The sequence below is a fragment of the Cinclus cinclus genome, chromosome 3 (genome assembly GCF_963662255.1).
Source record: "Cinclus cinclus chromosome 3, bCinCin1.1, whole genome shotgun sequence".
In the NCBI taxonomy this organism is placed as follows: Eukaryota; Metazoa; Chordata; class Aves; order Passeriformes; family Cinclidae; genus Cinclus; species Cinclus cinclus.
The window spans coordinates 109,357,345-109,376,371 of NC_085048.1; the positions used below are offsets into that span (position 1 = coordinate 109,357,345).

At 49.0% G+C, this 19,027-nt stretch overlaps 1 protein-coding gene across 1 annotated transcript in view; it reads left to right on the top strand.

Annotated features, from left to right (window-relative positions):
- The window catches only part of LOC134041994 (serine/threonine-protein kinase pim-1-like), a gene marked incomplete at its 3' end in the record, with an annotated part of 31,815 nt that continues 12,788 nt past the window's right edge, over nt 1-19,027 (top strand). The window contains exon 1 of the mRNA XM_062489067.1: nt 1-105. Coding sequence (XP_062345051.1) covers nt 1-105 — 105 coding nt within the window. The remainder of the gene's footprint in view (nt 106-19,027) is intronic.

Consider the following 19,027-nt stretch of genomic DNA (forward strand, 5'->3'; position numbering starts at 1 on the left):
ATGATGTCCAGAGGAGAGCGGGACAATGGGAAAAATGGCACTGGCTACAAGGAGGACAATATTAGAAACAACCGGGACCAGGATTCAGAGGGAAAAGCACATAAGGTAAGGCAACCAAGATAAGTCCTGTGTGGCAGATTTTTAGTTAATGTCCGGTAAGCAGAGATCGGAGACCATTAACTGTGGTGTGAGCCTAAGGAAGAAGGTGAGCAAAGTAGGATCTCAGCTGGACTCTGCACTTCAGGCTGTCTTTGCAATGGGTGTGTAGTGCAGATTTCAAGTCCTCACTGTGTATCTATAGCAGGAGAGGGCTTTGAAAGGTTTCTGGGCTCTGTCATGGTTGCTCCTCTGTCTTGTAGCTGAGGAAACACCAACAAGAAGGCAGCGCTGCTAAAGTTGTCTGCTCCAGCTAAGCAATCCTCCTGCATTCAGTAACCCATGGGTATATGTGAACCATGTCTATGTCTTGGTGGTGGTTTCCATCAGCTCTGTCTGGTGGGGATGGAAAAAGGAGTTTGCTGGAACAGGCAGTCCTGCAAAGTCAGTTCCAGGTTGACGCAGCTTTTTGAGCTGTGCAGCCATGGCCTTCTACACAGTTGTCTCTGATGCTATTTCTAGATTTCTTCAGCTTCTGGGCAGCTGTGTGCTGTGGCATGGCTTTGTCCAGAGAGAAGGGATGGGAGGTGGCCATGGGGAGAGCAGCCCCAAGCCCAGGCACACGATTGCCTTTGCAGCAGGGCCAGCACCTGCAGTTGTTCTGGGTTTGCCATGGGGTGCAGGAGGAGGCAAATGAGCAACAGCTCTGGCAAACAGAATGTCCAATCAAAGGCTGATGTACTTGATTCCAGCCTTGCTGAGGAAGGGCCCAGTGTATCCCTGACAGGATGTGGTCCTTTAACTGTAGTTTGAAGAGGACTTGATTTGGGGCTTTAGTTGTGCCAGAAAGGAAGGGACACTTAAAGAATGGTGTGCACCTGCCCCTCCTACCTCCACCCTCCTTCCTGGTCATGGCATGGGGGCCCTGGAGCAACTTGGGCAAGCAGAGACCTTGCAGAGAGCAGCAGGGCAGGGAGCTCTGCTGAACTTCCTAAATGCCAGTGAGCCTGAGATGATGGAGGTGTGGGAGCTGGAGAGCACGGAGCATCGCGAGAGCTCAGCAGCTTCTGGGCTGAAAGGCTGCTGGGCAACTGTAAGAGGGAAGGGCAGCAGCAGAAGAATTGAGGGGCTTGAGAAAAGCAGGTTCTGACATCCTGCAGAATGGCTTTGTGGAGACTTGGTTGGTGATCAGCACTGGCTGTGAGGTGCCTAAGGGGCAGGGAGAGAACAGTGGTCTAAACCCATTCCCATACCATCCAAAAGGCCAGTGGAGGCAGTGGCACTGCAGAACATGCTGATGCCAACCATGTGGATTCCTGCTGGGAGTGTAGCTGCAATTGCAGACAAATGAGCAGGAAGAGAGAGGTGGCAAATTTGGGAGATGGTCTCTCCCTCACCAATTCTCTTTCCTATGCCGCCCTTCCCCTTCCTAGGACAATCTGCTATATATGATATTGACTTTTCCTGTCAGGGCATGTGTAACTGTCTTGAGTCATGAATGAGGGCAAGGCTGGATGCTATATTTGAGCACTGTGTACCACTCTTTCCAGGCATCCTTGCTGTATCCCAGAGGTGGGGATATGAAGAAGGGGTCATTGGGGCTGCCTTTGATCCCCCCTATACCCAAGGCAGTCAGTCCCCGTGTTGGCAGTGCTGCAGGGTCTCTGCTCAGCTCTGTGCAGCTGGATGTCCAAGAGTCCCAGGAGATGAGGTAAGCCAAGGTGTCTGCTGCTCCCCTCTGCAATTCAGCTCCCTTTTGCTATCTTGTGAGGTTCCTTTGCACAGTCAGCTGTCTCCCATGTATTTAGGCAAACCTCTGTGTATTCACCATTTGGCCCATCTGTGATGATCCAGCTCCATGTCAAACCCCACACCTCATGTCACAAGGGCAGAGAGGTGGTGGTGGTGGGGAAGAGGAGGCAGGGCTTAAAAGCATCTGAAGATGGGTCCTCTGCTGGGCTTGATATTGATTCCCTCTGTAATGTTTGTGGTGTCATTTGGGAACTGTATTGCATGGGTCTGTCTCCTGAAGATGATAGAATACTGTGATCCTTGAGTCTCAAGTTCAGCACGCAAAAATTACGTTTTGCCAAATATTAGCTGCTGGAGAGGTGTCTGGACAGTCAGGTGCTGCCTCTGTAAACATGCTGTGTGACTTGTCTGTTTCTTGGCCTCCGGTCTGAAATGAGCTCCCAGAGAAGTTTGGGTTATAGATGTGTAAGCCAATCAATGTTTAATGCTTAGATCTTGCCTTAAAATCAAAGAGGGAAAGGTTCTAAAGAAGTTTTATAGGATGGTACCTGATGGAAAGATATTGGCTTGGATATGTTTGAGGAAATGTAGCTGTCAAGCTTATCCGAGTGATTACAATAATGAATGAGTCACAGAAATATCATTCCTATTGAAAAGCTTAGGTAGGGCTTTAAAAGTGCAATCTGAATATCCTTGGCTATCAGCTGAGTTGGAAAAGGCCTTTTCCTTCTTGGAAGATCAAGGAGGTGGAATATCCTTCTCAGAACACTCCAGTGCTCTGACCACATGTAGCACGAGACTGGCACCAGCGCAAGGCATGAGCAGGCAAAGCCAAGCTTTGTCAGCAGAACCAAAGTAGCTGCCCTCCATACAGACTCGTGTCTCAGCTTAGCAACCTTTGCTGCTTCAGAGAGGCTGTAGGAGCCCCCCAAGTTTCAAAAGGAGAGACACCACAATTGGGGAGTTATGATGCAAGTTGGAGAATGACTGCTGTGTTTCAGCTGGAGCTTGGCCAGCTCTGTCTGACTGCAGCAACTGAAAGCTTAAGGACAATTAATCAGCTTTGCATCTTGTTGGCTTGATGTCTCTTGCATTTCCTCCTTCATCAGAGTGAACAAGCTAGGAAAGATTGCCTCCTCTCATGCTACACCTCTTCCCTCCCTTCTCTTTCTCCCTCCTCATATGTGCTTTTGTTCTCCCTTTCTCAAGGCCAAGACCGAGCGGCAGCATCAAAGAGAAGTCTGAACATGCAGGTAGGTACAGGGCATGTCGGTCCTAAAATGACCATTGGCATATTGAATCAGAGGTGACATCTTGAAAACTTGGTTATGAACCATGGTTTTAAGAATTTCTTTAAATTTGTTTCAATTCCTTGATGGCCTCAGTGGACTGTCCCAGAGCCCAGTCACTGGGATTATGCTCCGGGGATGCTCTGAAAACTCCTCTAATGTGAAGTCTTAGGTGGCATAAGCTGGAGTGGTATCTTGAGGCCCTGGAAATGCATTGCAGGAAACAAAACATTCCTCTCCATTCTTTGCCTGCCTTTTATCTCCCTGAAGCCTTTCTAGTGTTGCAATTAGAACCAAAAAAAGAAAGCATTTAGCAGGAAATGAGAAATATTCCCACTCCTTCCTCCTGCCCTTGAAGGAGAAGACTTTAACTTGGGGTATATTCTGAGCTGAACCCTTTGAGATCGGAAGGAATGTCATGGAAATTGCCTGGTTTTTCACTGGGAGAAATAGGGAAACCTCCTGTGAGGGAAAGTCCTTTTGAATTTTCCAGTTTTGGAGAAGGACAATTCCAAATGGATGCAGCATATGCAGGGTCTGAGTTTGTCATCCTCTGACAGCACAAGCCCAAAGCCACCTATGGCAGGTTCACCATGGCAAATCTCTTGCCCCACTGCCTCTGCCTGTGTCAGTGTTGCAGGCTGAGGCTGGGGGAGGAGATGCCTTCTGCCTTGTCCCCCTGTCCCTGCCTTGCCTGATCCCTGACAAGTAGAATTGTGCCAGACAAAATGCGGTCTCTGGTGCGTCTGTGCCAGCCAATGCCTTTGAGTTGAAAGCCTCCAGCAAAGCCTGTTGTTGTTGTTCCTTTGCCATTTTGGAGCATGTCATGATAGGAGAGTTGAGATTTGAAGAAATAGTTGTGCTGATGCAGAAAAAGGGATCAGATGCCCAGGCCCCTTTGCTCTGGGTTAGTTCTGCCAAATCCTGGGCAGAGGCCCTTTGGAATGACTCCTTAATTGGTGATATGCAGTTGGAATGCTTAATGCAGCTAGGGAGAAGTATTGCTCAATAAGTAAGGAGACATTTTTACTGGATTAGTTCTGGACTGGAAATGAGCTGTATCATTACTCCTTATCTGGTGTGCTTTTACAAATGACCTGTTCCATCTACAGGCATAAAGAAATACAGATTTATGCAAGGTCTTCTTTTGATGATCTGCCCTATGGCATTTCCACCAAGCGAATTTGGAATTGTTTTTAACTGCAATGATCAGAAATGTTTGGATGTAGGTCTTATGTTGGGTTTTGGGTTCTCTGCAGGAAAGAAAGCAGGGAAAAAACCCATGAAGCAAAACCCATGAAGCAATAAAGCTTCGCAAAAACAGAATGTTTGCAAGCCAGTGTGTCCCCTACAGATATGGGCTCCTTGAATACTGGGGACAAGCAATGGGGAGGGCAAAGCATCTTTTACCTCTAATGTGGGTTGCCATCATTCATGAGCCTGCCCTTCCTTTGTTGCAAAAGGAAATAAAGGCAACCAACAAATGCCAACCCAGAACTGAGTGGGTGTTACAGAAACAAGTGCCATGAAATCTAGCTTTGGAAAGGAATGATTTCCTAGGTGTAATTGTCAAATTCTGGAGACCACTGTGGGTTGCCAGCTGTTTGGAAGGAAAGAGATCCCTAAGTAGTGGGGTGGCAATGAGAAACACATAAGCAATGCAGTAGAAGCTCTCTTTCCTGGCTTGCTAGCACCATACTGTTCAGAGTAATTAAAGTGATACTAATTTCCTGAAAAATAAAAGCAAAGCAATTTTCTGAATAACTAAAAAGACCCCTTGGTTGCCTCATCCATTAGATATATTGGTTCTACAGGTGGGAGTTCACCTAACTCACTTGTTCCCTTGTGAGCATGGCTCAGCCTCCCACCGAGGTAAGGTGGGAGCTGGGCCGCTCTCTGGTGGGAGGAAGGGTCTTGTGCCAGCCTGGAGAGCCTGTGCACATTGCCAGGGAGCAGTTGTGCCCTGCAGGTGCCCCCTGCCATGAGCTGTGCTGCTGCCAGTGCCCCGTGGAGCTGTAGGGCTGCTGAGCTGTGGGGCAGGGAGAGGAGCAGGAGGCTGCATGTGCAGCTGAGCCATTGCTGGGAAGCACAGGGCTCCCTGCTGTCCCAGAGCAGCCCAGAAGCCATGGAGTTCCCCTGGTTACTCTGCGAAGTGGCTCAGGGTGTGCCCCTGGCCTGCCTCATGTGGCTGCTGTTACGTGCATGTTTCCCTGTGCAGCTGTTTAGAAGTTTTGAGGAAATGTGTTCCATGGTATATGGAGCTTTAGATGCTTTAGCTTTGCATCTCAGCCTCTGTTCTATTTTATGTCTCCACATTGCAGGCCTGACTAGGTTCATGTTTTCCAAGTTGTTCCGGCCATCTCCCTCCATGCTCCCTCCTTCTAAACTGTTGCCTCCCATCCAGAAGAGCTCTCCTTCTTCTAAACCAATTAAAATCTGCAGTGTGGAGCAGGAGGGAGGGAAAAATGGCAGCAGCACCAGTGACAGTAAGAACAAGCAGGAGCTGGATTCAGAGGGAAAAATGCATAAGGTAAGAAGACCAAGATAAGTCCATGTGATAGATTTTCAGATTATGTGCTGCAGGCAGAGTTTTCAGACTTTTTCCTATGGTGTGAGGCAAGGGAAACCCCTGAGTAAAGGAAGGTCTCAGCTGGACTCTGCACTTCAGGCTGTCTTTGCAAATGGGTGTGTAGTGCAGATTTCAAGTCCTCACTGTGTATCTATAGCAGGAGAGTGCTTTGAATGATTTCTGGGTTCTGTCATGGTTGCTCCTTTGTCTTGTAGCTGAGAAAACACCAACAAGAAGGCAGCGCTGCTAAAGTTGTCTGCTCCAGCTAAGCAATCCTCCTGCATTCAGTAACCCACGGGTATCTGTGAACCATGTCTATGTCTTGGTGGTGGTTTCCATCAGCTCTGTCTGGTGGGGATGGAAAAAGGAGTTTGCTGGCAGTCCTGCAAAGTCAGTTCCAGGTTGTCACAGTGTTTGAGTTGTACAGCCATGGCCTCCTACACAGTTGTCTCTGATGCTATTTCTAGATTTCTTCAGCTTCTGGGCAGCTGTGTGCTGTGGCATGGCTTTGTCCAGAGGGAAGGGATGGGAGGTGGCCATGGGGAGAGCAGCCCCAAGCCCAGGCTCACGATTGCCTTTGCAGCAGGACCAGCACCTGCAGTTGTTCTGGGTTTGCCATGGGGTGCAGGAGGAGGCAAATGAGCAACAGCTCTGGCAAACAGAATGTCCAATCAAAGGCTGATGTACTTGATTCCAGCCTTGCTGAGGAAGGGCCCAGTGTATCCCTGACAGGATGTGGTCCTTTAACTATAGTTTGAAGAGGACTTGATTTGGGGCTTTAGTTGTGCCAGAAAGGAAGGGACACTTAAAGAATGGTGTGCACCTGCCCCTCCTACCTCCACCCTCCTTCCTGGTCATGGCATGGGGGCCCTGGAGCAACTTGGGCAAGCAGAGACCTTGCAGAGAGCAGCAGGGCAGGGAGCTCTGCTGAACTTCCTAAATGCCAGTGAGCCTGAGATGATGGAGGTGTGGGAGCTGGAGAGCACGGAGCATCGCGAGAGCTCAGCAGCTTCTGGGCTGAAAGGCTGCTGGGCAACTGTAAGAGGGAAGGGCAGCAGCAGAAGAATTGAGGGGCTTGAGAAAAGCAGGTTCTGACATCCTGCAGAATGGCTTTGTGGAGACTTGGTTGGTGATCAGCACTGGCTGTGAGGTGCCTAAGAGACAGGGAGAGAACAGTGATCTGAACCCATTCCCATACCATCCAAAAGGCCAGTGGAGGCAGTGGCACTGCAGAACATGCTGATGCCAACCATGTGGATTCCTGCTGGGATGGTCTCTCCCTCACCAATTCCCTTTCCTATGCCACCCTTCCCCTTCCTAGGACAATCTGCTATATATGATATTGACTTTTCCTGTCAGGGCATGTGTAACTGTCTTGAGTCATGAATGAGGGCAAGGCTGGATGCTATATTTGAGCACTGTGTACCACTCTTTCCAGGCATCCTTGCTGTATCCCAGAGGTGTGGATATGAAGAAGGGGTCATGGGGACTGCCTTTGATCCCCCCTATACCCAAGGCAGTCAGTCCCCGTGTTGGCAGTGCTGCAGGGTCTCTGCTCAGCTCTGTGCAGCTGGATGTCCAAGAGTCCCAGGAGATGAGGTAAGCCAAGGTGTCTGCTGCTCCACTCTGCTGTTCAGCTCCCTCTTGCCATCTTGTGAGGTTCCTTTGCACAGTCAGCTCTCTCCCATGTACTTAGGGAAACCTCTGTGTATTCACCATTTGGCCCATCCGTGATGATCCAGCTCCATGTCAAACCCCACACCGCATGTCACAAGGGCAGAGGTGGTGGTGGTGGGGAAGAGGAGGCAGGGCTTAAAAGCATCTGAAGATGGGTCCTCTGCTGGGCTTGGTACTGATTCCCTCTGTAATGTTTGTGGTGTCATTTGGGAACTGTATTGCATGGGTCTGTCTCCTGAAGATGATAGAATACTATAATCCGTGACTGCCACCTTCAGCACCCACAAGCATATGCTTGTAGAAATATTGGCTGCTGGAGAGGGGTCTGCGAATTCTAGTATTGCTTTTTTTACTTTTAACACGGGGTGCTGTTGTTCATGTTACAACATTCCTTTGTTGTAAAGAGAAATATAAACAGCACATAAAACCCAATCCAGAACTCAGTGGGAGTTGCAAATAGAAAGGCCATGAAATCTAGCTTAGGAAAGCAATTACCTCCTGGGAGTTATTGTCAGATTCTGGACATCTCTGTGGGTTGGCATCTGTTTGGAAGGGAAGGGATCCCAAAGACAATGTCAGGCATAACTTCTATCTTCCTTGGCCTCCACTGTGAACTGAGATTCCAGGGAAGTTTTGGGTTATAGATGTACGATTTAATCAGTGTTTAATATTGAGGCCTGGATTCAAAATCCAAGAGGTCATGGTGCTAGAGAAGAGTTCTAGCACTGTACCTGATGGAAAGATTGGTTTGGAAATGTGTGATAAAATGTAGCTGTCATGCTTATCTGAATTAGAAAGAAGGATAAATAAGAAGAAAGAAGGACTCAGGAGTATCATTCCTATTGAAGAGCTTAGGTAGGGCTTTGAAAGTGCAATCTGAATATCCTTGGCTATCAGCTGAGTTGGAAAAAGTAGTTTTCTTATTCAAAAAGCAAGGAGGTGGAATATCCTTCTCAGAACACTCCAGTGCTCTGACCACATGTAGCACGAGACTGGCACCAGCGCAAGGCATGAGCAGGCAAAGCCAAGCTTTGTCAGCAGAAGCAAAGTAGCTGCCCTCCATACAGACTCGTGTCTCAGCTTAGCAACCTTTGCTGCTTCAGAGAGGCTGTAGGAGCCCCCCAGGTTTCAAAAGGAGAGACACCACAACTGGGGAGTTATGATGCAAGTTGGAGAATGACTGCTGTGTTTCAGCTGGAGCTTGGCCAGCTCTGTCTGACTGCAGCAACTGAAAGCTTAAGGACAATTAATCAGCTTTGCATCTTGTTGGCTTGATGTCTCTTGCATTTCCTCCTTCATCAGAGTGAACAAGCTAGGAAAGATTGCCTCCTCTCATGCTACACCTCTTCCCTCCCTTCTCTTTCTCCCTCCTCATATGTGCTTTTGTTCTCCCTTTCTCAAGGCCAAGACCGAGCGGCAGCATCAAAGAGAAGTCTGAACATGCAGGTAGGTACAGGGCATGTCGGTCCTAAAATGACCATTGGCATATTGAATCAGAGGTGACATCTTGAAAACTTGGTTATGAACCATGGTTTTAAGAATTTCTTTAAATTTGTTTCAATTCCTTGATGGCCTCAGTGGACTGTCCCAGAGCCCAGTTACTGGGAGTGCGCTCCGGTGGTACAATGAAAATTCCTGCATTGTGAAGTGTTGAGTGGCAGGAGCTAGAGTGGTACTTTGGGGCACTGGTATTGTAGTGTGGGAAAAGAAAACATTCTTCTCCATCCTGCATTTGGATTTTATCTCCCTGCAGCTTTTGTAGTGTTTCAATTAGGAGAGAAAAAGAAGGAAATCCTCATTTAGCAGGAAATGAGAAATGTTCCCTATCCTTCCTCCTGCCCTTCAAGGAGAAAACCTTTCCTTTGGGCAATTTCTCAGCTGGACTCTTTGAGATCTAAGGCAGATTCATGGACACCGCCTGGTTTTGCACAGGGGGAAATCAGGAAACCTCCTATGACAGAAAATCCTGTTGAATTTTGCATTTCAGGAGAAGGACAATTCCAAATGGATGCAGCATATGCAGGGTCTGAGTTTGTCATCCTCTGACAGCACAAGCCCAAAGCCACCTATGGCAGGTTCACCATGGCAAATCTCTTGCCCCACTGCCTCTGCCTGTGTCAGTGTTGCAGGCTGAGGCTGGGGGAGGAGATGCCTTCTGCCTTGTCCCCCTGTCCCTGCCTTGCCTGATCCCTGACAAGTAGAATTGTGCCAGACAAACTGCGGTCTCTGGTGCGTCTGTGCCAGCCAATGCCTTTGAGTTGAAAGCCTCCAGCAAAGCCTGTTGTTGTTGTTCCTTTGCCATTTTGGGGCATGTCATGATAGGAGAGATGAGATTTGAAGAAACAGTTGTGCTGATGCAGAAAAAGGGATCAGATGCCCAGGCCCCTTTGCTCAGGATTAGTTCTGCCAAATCCTGGGCAGAGGCCCTTTGGAATGACTCCTTAATTGGTGATATGCAGCTGGAATGCTTAATGCAGCTAGGGAGAAGTATTGCTCAATAAGTAAGGTGACATTTTTGCTGGATTTATTCTGGACTAGAAATTAGCTATAGCATTAACCCTTACCGGTTGTAGTTTTGTAATTGTCCTGACATCCTACAAGGGAAATAAAATCTTGGTATGAGGCACTTATTCTTCCCCTACTGCTTGGCTGCTACATGATTTTATCCCCTGTGAAGCCATGTAAAGAAATAGTTCTAAGAGCTGTGTTGGAGAGTATTTGAGAATGACCTGCCATTAGACAAAATCTAATTTGTCAGTATCGGCCGTGATCAGAAATGTTTTGAGACAGGTCATATCTATGTTGGGCTTGGGTGTTTCTGCAGGAAAGAAGGTAGGGAATAAAGTCCTCCAAGAGTGAAGTAGAACAAAAGTGAAACTTCTGGATGATCTCTTTATTCCCTTCAGTGAGGGGCTTGCATATTCCTGAGGACATCTAATTGGGAAAGCAAAGCTTCTTTTGCATCTAACATGTGGTGCCAAAGTTTGTGTACCAGCAATTCCTTTGTTTGAAAGAGAAATAAAGAAAACACAGAAGTGTAAAACCTAAAATAGAATTGAGTGGGAGTTACAGAAACAATGGCCCTGATTACAGGATTGGCAAACAATCACTTCCTAGACAGTGTCAAATTCCAGAGACCAGTGTGAGTTTCCAACTCTTTGGAAGGAAATGATTCCTGGAGTAGTGGGGAGGCAACAGGCATAGAACCCATCTCTCCTGGCTTGCCAGCTCCACATTGTTCAGAGAAATTCAAATTATGCTAGATTCATGAAAAATAAAGAAACAACAAATGTTTGCAGTCAAAAAAATAAAGTTTGAATTCGCTACCCATTAGATGAGTTGATTGTAAAGGAGTGAGTTCAATTAACTCACTTCTTTGCCTGTACTTGATCTACAGATCCTTCTGAGTCTATGACACAAAACCAGAGGATGAAGGGAAAGAGCTCTTGGTGTGTGACAGGAGCTGGGATGCCTCTGCTCCCAAGGAAAAACGATGAATTGCTCAGATTGGAGACCTGCATGCGGAAGCCCAGCGTTGGGAATGGAGGTGTGGGCTCCCGGCCGGCTCAGGGGGCCTTGGCCCAGGAGCCCCGGCAGAGGCAGCTGAGCAGCGCTGTCCCCAGGGTCACTGCCAGGGAGGAGGACAAGGGGACGGACCAGCATGGCTCAGCCTCCCACAGAGGTAAGGTGGGAGCTGGGCCGCTCTCTGGTGGGAGGAAGGGTCTTGTGCCAGCCTGGAGAGCCTGTGCACATTGCCAGGGAGCAGTTGTGCCCTGCAGGTGCCCCCTGCCATGAGCTGTGCTGCTGCCAGTGCCCCGTGGAGCTGTAGGGCTGCTGAGCTGTGGGGCAGGGAGAGGAGCAGGAGGCTGCATGTGCAGCTGAGCCATTGCTGGGAAGCACAGGGCTCTGGGTTCCCTGGTGCCCCAAAATGTTGATCTGAAAGCATACAGGTTTAGAACCTGGGACTACTTTTAGGAACCAGAAAGATGTTTACTAAAATCAGCATAAGGGCAGATAAGAATCTCTGTCAAGAGCAATCTCCATCTCTGCCCTTCTCTATCAAACACAGAGGCTCTCCAGCATCCAGGGGCTGAGGCAGCAGGTTTCAGTCTGCTGGCCCACAGAGTAATGTCATGTCTCCTTCCAGGAGCCCATCCACTGGGAGAGGGTCTAGGCATATGTAGCTTGCTGCTCTCATGCACCATCTCTGTGCCCTGTTAGAGCTCTGTAATCTGGAACCTGTCTTGCCTGTTGCCAAGCATGACATTTTTGGGCAATTGAAGTGTGCCAGAGATTTACAGGAACCTTTGCTTCCAGTACTAGGCCTCCCACTGAGCCAGCTCAAGGAGATGGATCATCCCAGCAGTCCTGGTCTAACAAGTGACAGAGACCTGAGAGAGGGCTTTGGAAAGGTAAGGGATAAGAACAGGGATGAGCAGACTTCCATTCCAGTGGCTGTTTAGTGCTTGGCCCAAAATGCCTCTGAAAACCATGATCCTCCACTCTTGGGGGTTGGGGATTGTCTTGGGAATATATTTGATGGCTACTGAGCAATTGCTTGGCTACTTCCAGTGGTGCCAAAGTCACTGCATGGAGATGGTGCCAAGGTCATGCCCGAAGCATTCTTTATATGCAAAGGCCATTTTAGAGAAGTTCTGATTGGCAGAGCAAACTGTAAACCAGTGAATGTGGGCAAAGGGCACCCTCAGAAGCAGAGAAGCAAAGATGCTAACGTTGAGTATAAGCAAGGCTTCAAAATAAAAACGGGACAGATTGATGTCTCCTGGTTACCTTTCTGGCTGTATCTCACAGCCCTCTCATTCTCACATTTTCTGCTCCTTAATATCCATGTTCCTCCAAATTGTTTTCACATGACTCCCTCCTCCTTTTGGTCTCCTGGTCTCAGAGACCAAGTCGTTGAGAGTCCTTCAGAGCTGAGTCCTTCAGAAGCCAGGAAGTGACAAACAGCTGCACTTCCTGGCCATAAGTGTTAAGCATCAGCCAATTACCCCTCCTTGCTGCATAATGCACATGGCTTTTATTCTCCTGCCCTGGCCTGTAGGAGCTGAACTGCCTGCTCATGGGAGCTCTTCCTTTGTCTTGGAGCATTCCTATGACTTCCATGTTTCAAGTAGGGTTTCCTGTCACAGTTGGAGCAGAGTAAGGCTGTGGCACTAAAGTGTTCCACCTCACTGTGTATAATTGCCAAGGTGAGGATGGGAGACATTCTCCTGAAACTATTGGAATGCATATGGAGCTGGATTAATGTCTGTGGCACTCTGTGGACTCTATGCTCCCAATGAGATGATGTGCCTGGTTTGTGTGTCTCTGCTTACAGTCTGTGATGTATTTCCATTGCAACTAGGTTCGTTCTTCATTGTGCAAGTTGGCTGAAAAGAAGTTAGAGCAGAAGAAAACTGAGATTTTTGAGAATGAGATGAAGAAGAGGAATGAAATTTTATCATCCTTAAAGCTGCCTCCACTGAGAGTTGAGCCCAGGGATGCAGCTGAAGCAAGTAAGTGGTGTCTACACTGCTGGTCCTTTTTGAGCTCTTCCTTACCCTCTGCACAGTGTTGCAATCAGACTGGGGGGCTGTTGCACTTGCATCTGAGTGGAAACCTGCATAGGAATGATTTCCATTTTGCAGAGAAAAACACAGAGGCATTAATTGTCTTGCCCATGGCCTCACTTAGTAACAGAGTATCAGCTTCCCACCTTCACCTCTAAAATCTTTCAGAGTAGAAAATTCAGTCTTGGAAAGTCGCCTGCCCTTCAGACTCTGTTCTGAAGAGCAGCTTCCAGGCAATGTGAATGCAGAAGAATGCTTTTCCACCAAGGTGCAACCTGGAAGAAACCAAATTCAGCACCTTCTGATGAAAAGACCAGAGATCCTTCTCGAGCCACTCCCCTCCAAGGAGCTGGCACTGTAGAGCTGTGCTGAAGCCCTGAGGCAGTGCTTCTGTTGTAGCCCCAGGAGCAAGCAGCATTCCCCAGTGAATCCCGGCTGAGGGGCTCTGGCTGCAGCGCTGTGTGCGCTGCCCCGAGGGCGGCAGCAGGGACCTTCGGGGGCAGCACTCAGCCCCAGGGCACCACCCAAGCTTATCTGCACATTCTTTTGGGAACTTGCCCAGCCTGCCTCTGAAACAGGAAAACGAAAGCATAGCAACACTGGCTTCTCCTTGTTTCTTAGGGGAAGCATCCCTGCAGTTTGATTTTTAAACTGGAAGAAGGTAGATTTAGATTAGATATTAGGTAGAATTTATTTTATAATGAAGGCAATGAAATGCTGCAAGGGTTTTTCCAGAGAAGCTGTTGTTGATTTATCTATGAAGGTGTTCAAGGCCAGTTTACATGGGGCTCTGAGGAACCTGATCCAGATGAAGATGTTCCGTTTCCCAGGGGTTGGACTAGATGGTGGTTAAAGGGGCCTTCCCACCAAAATTGTTGTAGGTTTTCCTGGGTGATTGTATGATCCTTGTCCCATACTAGCGTGCCAGTGTTCTACTTGAAGTTCTTTGGGATAACACAGAGATGTTACCCAGCTCCAGCAAATTTTCTGGCCCTTTCCATAGTGACCCTGTCCAGCACCCTCCACTTACAAGCTCCTCTTTGGTCCCTGCAGGCCTCAGCCAAGCAGCTGTCAATGGCACAGCTTCCAGTGTGCAGAGAAAACACCCTGGTAATGCCTTGAAGAAGAAGGTCTTGAGGAAGCAGGACAAGATGCCCTTACTGCCCACTATGCCCATCATCCAAGAGGAAGGCAGTGTCCCATGCAACTCCTCAGGTAAGTCTGCTCTGTGGCAGCTTTTTCCCATATAGTTATTTCCTTGCAAAAGGAGCACAAAGTGCCTCCTGCCTCAGCCAGCACAACTGGGCTCTTTGGTCAATAGCCTGTCCGGGAATGAGCACCAAATCCACTTTTGAGTTCCTCCAGCTTGGTTGTCTTGCCGTAGTCGGTTCTTAGAGATGCATTGGAAAGTTGAGCTGAATAAAGTAGAGGTAAAGGCCTAAGCTCGGGCTTTTGTCCATCCTGATAATCCAAACTACAGCGCTGGTGCCAGGAGACAGCTGTAAGTGCAGAGAGGAGCTGGGGGCAGTGTGCCAGGGTGTGCTCACTGTGCACCTACGAGTACCACCACCATCAGTTGACCACTCCCCATCGGGGCCCTCTGCCTGTGCTGCTGTCTGGGTCTGCAGCCAGCTTTTCTGCTATCCTAGTAAGGGTTGTCTCTGCATGGCAGTCAGTGCCTTGGTACAGTCGTGCTGCTGCTCCCTGAAGCAATCAATGGCTCCTGGCTGCCACCATCCCATGGCCTGCAATTCCAAGAGGAAACAAGCAGAGCCTCCTGTGTCACTGCAGCCAAACACAGTGGCTGCTGGTAGGAGGTGACAGTCAGGAGGGGCTGCCTGGTGCTCCAAGGTTGCCTGTGCTATCATCCCAACTAGGGTGAGATAAAAAGAAGGGAGCAAGGAATAATAATTGGAATGCTCTTTTCAAGTGATGCTACTTCCACGTTGAGAACTGACCAGAATTTAGCCTGGGTTGTTCCGGCTTGGCTTGGTGCTGTGGCAGGGCAGCTGCAGGAATTTCCTCAGGGAGTTGCAGAGTGCCTCAGTCCTCAGGGCTGGGGGAAATGAGGGCGCTGGGACAAGAGAGGCCCCTGGCGGGTTCCCTCTAGGTGTAGCCATTCCCACTGGTCGTCCCTGTCTGGCAGGGAGTGGGAGCTCTGCGGCCTCAGGAACCTGCCGCTGGCTGTGCTACCTGTGGCACTTGGGAGCTGGCACTGTGTGGGCAATGGTCAGGTTTAGCCTGGAGCTGTGCCCATCTGGGGGGGCAGGGAGAAAGCAAGGAGCCCAAGGAGGCAGACAGCAGGGAGGTGTGTGAGGCAGTGCCAGTTTGCAGCACATGGAAGCCTGGCTGGGAGCTGGGGCTGCAGGCCGCTCCATGGCGGGGTGCCTTGCCCGGGGCTGCAGCGCTCAGGGCTGACCCTCTCCTCACAGTGACCTCGCAGACGGCCACTGGTGCCGAGCGCCGACAGGAGCTGCTCCGTGAGCGTGGGCACAAGGACACAGCCTCTGCTGACCCACAGCAGTCCTTGCTCCAGGCACTCTCCTGGCTGGGCAGCGATGACTGGTAAGAAAGGCCCCGGTCACTCTGTCTCCCTCTTAGCGTTAAGGAAGCTTACAAGTGGATCTTGCCAGTGCCTCTGAGCCCCGACAGCCCAGAGGGCAAAGGACTCTGCTGAAACCACTCCAGAGCAGTGAGAGGATCAAGATTTGAGAGCAGCCTTTGCTTGGCCTCGGTCTGCAGCTGTGCTCCAGCTGCTGCCGCTTTGTGCTGCTCCCTCGCTTTGCCTGCTGCTCCATGGAGCTGCAAAGGAAGTCTTGAGGGAAGAGAGGAAGCTGTGGGATGAGATGATTTGCTGGCTGAAGGCAGCAGCAGGATGGCAGCAGTTTTGAGTGTAGAGATTTGGGTGCCTTGGGGCACTGGCCCAGTGGGACTGAGTAAGATTTCTCTCTGCTCCCAGTGCTGACAGCAATGGCAGGTGACAGGGTCTCCCTGTGACCTCCTGCATGTGAGTCCCAGAAGCAGCTCCAGGGAGTCACTCTTTCTGAGAAATGGACTGATTTGTGCTTTCAAATCCCCAGCCTGTCTTTACTCCTGAAAGGCTCATGGCAGAAGGGAAGGAGAAAGCAATGAAACCCTCTAGGAATCTTGGACTTTTTGAATTCAACTTTTTTCTTCTCACTGCTTCATATGGGCTGGAGGTGTTTTGCCAATACTCAACATGTGTCCCACAATTAGACACAGAGAGAAGGAGGCCCAGAGGTGATAACCCTACGAATGTTAGGTGATGCTGGTTAAGTTTTTGGTGATATTGGTTGTGATGTCGGGGTTAGCATAAACTCACTGTTGGATGCTTCATTCACACAGGGGTACGGACTCCATTCACAATGGGATAAGCATGAAAAATCTGCCACCATGCATCTCTTTGTGCAGTCACATTTGCTTTGCAATTCTCTTCTGCTTCCTCTTCCCCCTTTTTGTTTGGTGCCCTTTGAGGTACAAGAGAGCTTCTGCAGGTGTGGGGGGTCCCGGTGACTCTCAGGGGTGCCCATGGGATCAGTCACCAGCCCTGTGCTGCAGCCCTGATGCCTCACACACCTTTCTGTAGCTCAGGGCTGCCTAGAGCAAGTGCTGAGAGACAGAGTTGTTTACACCTTTTAAATAACATGTTGCTGTAGTGGGCATTGTTTTTGGTAGGGGATTCTGGGAAAAGGCAGAGTTTCAACTGTTCTTTCCCAGGCGTGGAATTTATGGGACACCCTGCTGCTCCTTTTCTGGGGAATGTGGAGGTGGAGTGGAGTGAGTGAGAAACAAGCCTGGATTGTAGCATGGAAACTGAGCTCCAGAGTGCCAGTGCAGACTTTTATTGCTGAACTGCCTGCTGGGGATGAAAAAGAAGGAAAATGCCCCAATAACTGCCCAAGGGGATTGTGTCTTAGGGACAGGTATAGGGAGGTGACAAGAAACAGGAGCATGACCCAGTCTCACAGCTTCTAGGAGACCGTGACATAGGGACTCCATAGGCCAGACATTTCAGAAAGGCTGTCTTGTAAAAGAGCCACAAATGAAGACACTGAAACCCCTCTATTTGTCTCTTGGATTTGTGTATGCTTTTGACAGCAACAACATCCTGCAGGAAGGAGCTCCACAATTTCATTAAGTACTCCTTGAAAAGCACCTCCCATTGTTTGACTGAGCTGCCAGCCTGGTAATTTCAGAGGGTGCTGCCTAGTTCTTGGGTGGAGAGAAAAATCCATCTTTTTGGTACTTGCCTTTCAGGGAGATGAAGGAGAAGGGACTGGTCAGCATCAAACTCCTGGCTGGGTCCCATTCAGAAGTCCTGCTTTCAAGGCTTCCTGACATTTGCTTGGCAGTTACCAGTGAGGTGAGAACACTCTTGTGAATTGTGCCCTGTACTTCATACACAGTGTGTAGAGTAGCTATGTGCTTGTTCATCTCCATGTGTGCTCAGAGACTGCCTTCATTTCTCTTTTTAGATCTTGTATTTCTAATGTCTGTCAGCTTTCTATGGGATCTGTGTGTAGATGTAGTTGTATTCACTGGTAGGTCGGGTATCTGACACTCATCTTTGAGTGAGCTGCCATTATCATGAAATGTGCAAATGCAGAAAAAGATACTCTAATTATGTTATTTTCAGAGTCCTAGTCTCTGCCCGAGCTGTCATTCAACACTGCAAATTAGTCTGTAGACCTGAGCGTGTGTTTTCTGTTTCCTGGCTGAGTGCTTCAACTGCTGGTGTTGCTTTTTTAAACAGGAGCACGTGACTCTTTTATCTTTATGACTGACGCCTTTATGGTTTGAAAGCAGCCCTTACTTTAATTTGGTTCTTTGTGTTTCAAAGAAAAGAGCCTAAAGGGAAAGCAGTTGACATTAAAGAAGGCTTAAGTAGATACTTTATGAAATTTCTTATTTTTAGGCCTGTTACATGCAAGTCTGAGGCCAGATACTGGTGCCAGTGGAAGTGTCATGCTGTGCATGTGCTCTTCTGCTCTTATTGTGCTTTTATGTTCCTCTGGACACAGTGGGATGTGTTGTCATTTCCTGAGTCGTCTGTCTAAGGCAACTGGTTTTCTTTCCGAGGTCATTCTTATGTTTCCCCTCATGACTTCCCCAGGTGACCAACCTCCGCTCAAAGGTGTCCTACTCGGCCATTGTCACTCTGGGAGAGCTCTTTGTGACCTTGAAGAAGGACATGGACTCTGAGGTGGATGAGGTGGCTCGGGTCCTTCTGCACATGATGTGTAATTCGCCAGAGTTTGTTGAGAAAGCAGCCAGTCACACCCTGGGGATCATGGTGGAGAATGTGACTCCTGCACGAGCAATGACTGCTCTCCTGGACAGTGGAGTCAAGTAGGTTCTTCTTTCAGTGATATTCTTCACCTTCTAGAGTACTTCTAGGTGGGGGAAGGGATGAGAGAAAGAATGGGAATGGTGGGAGGGAAGGGTCCTGTATCCTGCATCTTCTGTCAACTCAGTGACTGGATTCTCCAATCCACCTCATTTCTTTCCTCTTCTCCCTTATTTCTGCCCTCCCTCAGCCTATGAGTTCTCAGAATCACAGAACTGTAGAACATGGGAAGTTGGACGAGGCCATGAGGATGATTAAATCCAGTTCCTGGCCTTGCACAGAGCACCCCAAGAGTCACACCATGTGCCTGAGATTGTTGTCCAAATGCTTCTTGAACTCTGTCAGGCTTGGTGCTGTTGACCACTGCCCTGGGGAGCCTGTTCCAGTGTCCCAGGCACCCTGTGGGTGAAAAAGCTTTTCCTGATATGCAACCTAAACCTCTTCTGACTCATCTTCCCGCTGCTTCCTGGAGTCCTCCCAGTCTGTCAGAGTTGCCTAGATGTGGTGAATGGTGGGGAAGTGCAAGTGCCTGCAAAGGCTAAGGATAGAGCCTTGTGCTTCTGTGGGAAGAGGGACAATTGCAATTGCAGCTATGAGTGCTCTTTGATATTTCACTGCACTAAGCACAGAGGCCCTGGGAAAAAACATGCATCCTCATGATGCCATTAACTGGAGAAATAAGGAGGGTACTTGCTGGGGTATGGAG